This window comes from Anoplopoma fimbria, chromosome 15 (genome assembly GCF_027596085.1).
Source record: "Anoplopoma fimbria isolate UVic2021 breed Golden Eagle Sablefish chromosome 15, Afim_UVic_2022, whole genome shotgun sequence".
Classification (NCBI taxonomy): Eukaryota; Metazoa; Chordata; class Actinopteri; order Perciformes; family Anoplopomatidae; genus Anoplopoma; species Anoplopoma fimbria.
The window spans coordinates 4337473-4343546 of NC_072463.1; the positions used below are offsets into that span (position 1 = coordinate 4337473).

Consider the following 6074-nt stretch of genomic DNA (forward strand, 5'->3'; position numbering starts at 1 on the left):
GTAATTAAATAATTACCAGTGATTTGTACCAAATTAAAAGGAAATGACTGACCTGTAAGATAAGTCATTACAGTGAACATTCCTCATGTTAATAATCATTTTCTGCAGTGATATTAATGTATTCCTTCATGTCACAGAGCTTCTCTTTTGACCTGCTCTCATTCAGGTTTCCACTCCAGAGGCAACGCAGCAGAAAAGAAAGCGACACAATTTAAACCGTCTTCTGAGAGTAACGTCATTCCTCAAACACTAATCACTGATCCGACAGGAAGAGAAGCCGACTTACTGGAATAAAAGACAGATAAACATTGTTTTAGTTGGACGTGAACTTGGTCTTAAATCATCATAATGAAAAGGAAGCCGCTGTTAGACAGTGTGAGAAACACACACAGATAATGAACAATGAGTCAGAGTGGATTATGAATACCGAGTCAACTTTAAGCTTATAACCTGCCTCTGTGATTTAATTTGTAAACAGCCGGGTCACTTGAGTTTACAAAACTAAAAACTGACAGTAAAGAAGGTCTGCAGGAACACGGATAACTCAGGCTGTTTTTTGTGTGTGTTTTTATACAGATGGTAAGCGGCTGCATTGAGCTGAAATGGAGTAGAAGTAATTCAATGTGAGATTAAAATAAATTTATGGGTACGCATTCAAATGATAATGACGCCCTGAAAACAATGATGCATGACAATACAATAGAGACCACATGATATTTATTAATAGTCACAGTTGAAACTGCCTGTAAGCTGTATGCACTGTATAAAGATTAAAAAAAAGGACAATAGATACAAAAGCCATTCAATGATTGTCACACTGAATCCTGAGAGAAACCATGATATAGCATATAGTTTATATTTATATATATATAGAGATATTTATGACATGGGTGTTAGTGATACTGTTTTCGGCGTATTTTGTATGTCATTCACTTCTGCTTGAATCAAACTATATTCAGAAATCAGTAGAAAAACAATGCCTATTAGCATAAATAGCATAAATAGTCACAAACTATTTTTTTTTTCATAATTTACAAAAATACACATTTATAAAGTCCACATGTATTTACATGAGCCTTAGTGCTGTGGTTTCAGTCAACTTGGAGGATATATAAAAATAAGGTGAGCCCCATCTCAGATCATATCTGTATTAAATCAATCTTTTACTGCATTTGGAAACGGTCTAGATAAACAGGTGAGCACTTTCATCTCATAGGATTGTTGTTTGAGGTAACGGCGGTCTCACAAAAGGCAACTTTGGCAGGTTTTGAGTTGATTATGAATATGAATAAACAGTTTCAGCATAGGAAATCAACTGCAAGGATTTGGCCGCTCTGAAGAAAAATATAGGGCTAGATTTGGCAAAACTGTCAAAAGAAATATCAAAAGGTATTTACATTTTAAAACACGAAAAAGAGCAGCTTTGACTACAAGAATAAAGAATCTCTCTGTTGAAACTGCCCGAGAATGTAAAAACAGACGTTTTAAAATATTACAAAAGACATACGTGTTCAGTTGTTACTTTGTAAGTATATTTCAGCATTCAGGAGCTTATATAGAAATAAACAAAAAAGAGTAAAAAGATAAGTGCTCATTTTTTTTTTTTTTGTCGTTGGACTTTCCGGCTGGTGTTTCCTCGAGTGCTTGTCAAGTTAAATCAAGTTTAGCGAAAATGATCTAACTTCTCTGTGAGCTGCTCAGAGAAGGGAGAGCTGCGTTCAGGATGCAGGGAAGCTCTCTGACCTCTCTGCTGAGATCCATGTGTGTGTTTTCAGTGTGTTTTCAGTGTGTTTTCAGTGTGTTTTCAGTGTGTTTTCAGTGTGTTTCAGAGGGATTGTTGTAGTGAATCAACCCCTATAGCTCTGTCCCTTCTCTGGGGTAAATCAGGCTGTTGACACTGAAGCTGTTGTAGAAGTGGCTGTTGAACTGTCCGCTCTGCCCGCCGCCAAACGTGTTGTAGTACACTCCACGGTTGAAATGCAGGCCATCGCCGTGCTCCGGGGCCCCCGTGTCCTGCCCGCCGTGGTTGAGGTGGTAGGGGCTCAGGGCCGTAATGTTCCTGTTCGACAGCTCGTTCACCAGGCCCAGGGACCCCTGCCGGCCGGGGGCCCCCGAGCTGAGCGTGGACATGCTGCTGTAAAAGTTGTTGAAGCAAGGAGCGGCCGAGGCCAGACCGGGCGGCGAAGACGAAGACGAGGTCTTGTGGTTCTCGTTCATGGCCTCCATCTCTGGAGAGGGCGGCCCCAGGAGCTGAGGACTGTCCGAGGGCTTCAGTGAGGCCCCCGCCGCCGGCCTGCCGTCCTCCACTTTTGTGGCCCCCGCTGCAGCCACCGCCGCTCCTCCTGCGCTGCTTGGATCAGAACGTCTTTTCCTTTTTCTGCGGAAATTTCCGTTGTCAAACATCTTTTCACAGTTTGGGTCCAACGTCCAGTAATTTCCTTTTCCTGGAATTGAAGATGAGACAAATAACATATTAGAACTTTATTATATCAGTTTTGGATGGAAGTTGTAAGGCCAAATATGTCTAAATGATATAGTCTACATACATTTTAAAATAATAATTGCATTTAAGTCCTCAGCAATTTAAAGTTATGTCTAAACACATTGGGAAGACAATTTCAAGTTATCCACCAAAACAAACTTAGATTAACCAATATTAATCTAATCAAATGATTTGTTATTATTTATTTATTTATTTATCATATTTCTAGAAACCCGTTTTGAGCATTTTCTGATATGCTGGAGTCAGTTAAAGGGGAGGAATAATACATAACACCTTTCCTAAGATGACTGTCATTCTAGTCTAGTAAAGGTTAAAATAAAAAACAAAAACATGCCTGTCATGTTGAGTACAATACTGCACTAGTATTTAATATGCAAGCAATATTTCTAGAATAAAGAATAGAATAAAATATATCTGTACTATTTAACAAGATTCTTTTTGGGTTTATTATATTGTGTCGTTTAAAATATCTTACAATTCATTTTTATGAATCTATAAGAATTTCTCCGTATTCAATTTTGAAAAACTACATTTCAATATATATTACAGAGGCCACAATATTTGACATAATTTAATAACTTGTTGCTTTTAAAAAATATTAGAAGATTCCTACACAGAATCAGATAGTGTTTTTGAGTATTGTTTGGACTTATTTAACCACACATGAAATTGATTAAACTCTAAAGTAAAGTATGATAACAAAATTATATTAAATATTAAGGATTTAAGGAAGAAACAAAGTCTTAATTATGTGAATTACTCTTGTTTTTAGCACTAATTGAAACACACTGAGTAAAACTTAAATGCAACATGTTCTTCAGAATAACACCTCCCCTGGTGCGTTCACGGTACCTGGGTCGTCCTCGTCCCTGGGCACCTTCTTGAAGCAGTCGTTCAGAGACAGGTTGTGCCGGATCGAGTTCTGCCAGCCGGCTTTGCTCTTCTTATAAAAGGGGAAATTGTCAGCCACGTACTGGTAGATCTGACTCAGAGTCAGCTTCTTCTCGTGTGCGTTCTGGATGGCCATGGCTATGAGAGCAGAGTAGGAGTACGGAGGACGCACCAGCTTCAGCAGCTCCTCCTGGCTGGCGATGGACAGCCAACCCAGGTCTGGTCCTCCAAAGCCGGGTGAGTTGGTGATGAACTGCCGCTGAGAGCCGTAGGAGGGTGGGATGAAGGACGCAGGGTTGTTCCCATGCAGGTAGGACGCGGAGGAGTTGACTCCCGGCCCGTTGAGCCACAGGTACGGGTTTGGAGACGGTGCGTAATCTCCAAGTCCGTACCCGGCAGGTCTCTGTGCACCCTGGTACATGCTGCTGAAGTTGTCGCAGTAGACTGCTGCCATGTCGGGGGGGGCCTCCTGGGAGAGCTTGGGTGGGACAGAGCCGACGGTAGGGGAGGTGTGGTGCTGGTGCTGGTGCTGGTGCTGGTGATGGGACTGAGGGTCGATGGAGTTCATCACTCCTCACTGGTACAAAAGTAGAATCCCCAGAAGGAAAAGCTGGAGCGGTTCAGGTGGCCTCTCCCGGTGCTGCGCAGGGCAGCAGCAGCAACAAGTGTCAGGGAGGATGGAGGAGTTTGGGGGTGTTTTAGTAGTATACAAAGCCTTGACAGCAGTAACATCCAGCCACCAGATGATTCCCAGCAGCCAATAGAAAGCACAGGATGAGTATCAGGGGGTGTGGTCAGGCTCTGTCCCATTCATCAGAGTCCTGATGCTGGGTTCAGGTGGTCTCTGAGGGACTACAGACCACAAGCCTGACTCAGACTGCAACAAGTGGCTTTTACTAGTTCCTCTGACACTAAAAAAAAGAAAGAAATTGCTTGTTTTATTTTTCTCCTTCATCCAAAATGAAATGAAGAAAAAAAAAAAAAAGGTTTTATTTTAGTATTTAGTATTTCACTTCAAATTTGACTCTTGTCTATTTACAGTAAATCAGTGATGAAAAGCGATAAACTGTTTGGGGTATTCAGTAAACTGTTTCCAAATATTGAAAACCAGATTCGGCCATAGCTAATTATTGGTCAAAATAAATTCCTATGACCCTTGTAATATTAACTTTGTGTCATTAATGTAGATAAAAACTTTCACAAAATTATGCAAAATTCTTTGCCTTGTGTTTCCGTACTTTTTCCCAACCTGTGTTTAAGGGTTTTTCTTGAAAATAAAGCAGGAAACAAGCTTAAACCACTGTATAAAAAAGGACGATCCAATAACCCTGCCACCCAAATCTGTCATTCCATCCACATAATTATAGTTGTTAAATGACCAAACAAATCCCTCAATGAGGTGATTAGTTTACTCTTTCAGCCCTTATTCCAAATTTTAATAGAGAAGAAAATATGACTCGAGTTTGCACTCAAAGTCCAGTCGGATGTGATTGAAAGCATTTTTATACAGCGAAGAACCCTAGATAGAAAAACAAAATAACGTAGAAGCACCGAGCAGTCAGAAGGCTCATTAATCTGAACCAATCAGAGGACACTTTGGTCAGCGATTTTCATCTTTATTCATGCAGAAGAAAAAAAGTGTCTACAGCCCTTTAAAATGTTTTATAGACTTTGAAGAAGGGCCAAAAAATGGTTAAACTAAAAAATGAAAATGATCGCCGAGTAAAATTATTAAAAAAAACAACTAGCCTTACTGAGGAGAGTAAAGTGTGTTATTAAAAAATATTATTGTATCATATTATATTCTCACATTGTTATACTTTATCTACAGATGGATCAACCACATTAATTAAACAATTCCTAAATTTCCATGCCTGCAGCGGAAAAGTTGTAACAGACTCAAGTTTTGGAGGAACAACTCTTCAACAATACAGCATGATGTTCAATTAGTAAATTATGGTCCATTTAGAGTCAAATAGACCATAAAGCAGGGTATGCTTTAGGGCAGGCTTACTGTGATTGACAGGGCCGCCTCCACTACCAGAGTTGTATACAGCGTCTATGTATCACTCCTCCGCATTCCTAACATGGTTCTGTTTATTGGTTGCGAAAAAAACAACAAGGCGACGGCTGTAATCCAAGATGGCGACGGCAAAATCGCCAAACTGGAGGCTCGTAAACGAGTCTGGTGTTCAGCACTGTGTTTAAAACTGTGAGGCACTGAACAAACAATAACTGACAAATCCTAATAGACCATAAAACACAATTCACTAACATTAATGCATGATTTATGTATTTTATCTATCCAGAATAAAACATGACATACTGATTCAAATCAAGGCAGCTACAGGTAGCTTTAGAATGCATTTCTTGAAGAAAAGGCAGTGTGAGTGCTGACAGATGAATTCAATTTCAAAGCACTGCTGGAAATAAAGAAATGAAAAATGAATTTCCTGAAATATGGAAGCCTTTGCAGTTGAAAAGATCTTAGAGGAATTAGAATGTGCTGAAGATCTAATCAATCAACCATGTGTTACCAGAAACTGCTCAGGGTTTAAAGTAGACGAGTCAACTGCATGGTATCCTCTCCAACCACTGCACCCTGAAATGAACACAACCGGCGTCAACAAACAGAGAGTTCTGACGAAGGACACCAAAATTCACAAACTGGTACATTGTG

At 40.0% G+C, this 6074-nt stretch overlaps 1 protein-coding gene across 1 annotated transcript; it reads right to left on the minus strand.

Moving 5' to 3' along the window:
• Window positions 1–1854: 1854 nt before the first annotated feature.
• foxi2 (forkhead box I2) lies at window positions 1855–3962 on the minus strand. Its single transcript, XM_054613319.1, has 2 exons — window positions 3356–3962; window positions 1855–2444 (listed from the first exon to the last, which is right to left on the minus strand). Exons 1-2 carry the CDS (start codon window positions 3960–3962, stop codon window positions 1855–1857), a joined length of 1197 nt encoding a protein of 398 aa, XP_054469294.1.
• Window positions 3963–6074: the final 2112 nt, after the last annotated feature.

What these genes read in the sequence shown, in the direction of transcription:
- foxi2 (XM_054613319.1), bottom strand. Translation starts at nt 3,962, where the DNA reads ATGAACTCCATCGACCCTCAGTCCCATCACCAGCACCAGCACCAGCAC. An exon ending in CAGGGACGAGGACGACCCAG is followed by an intron (nt 2,445 to 3,355) that starts GTACCGTGAACG and finishes CTTCAATTCCAG; the next exon opens with GAAAAGGAAATTACTGGACG.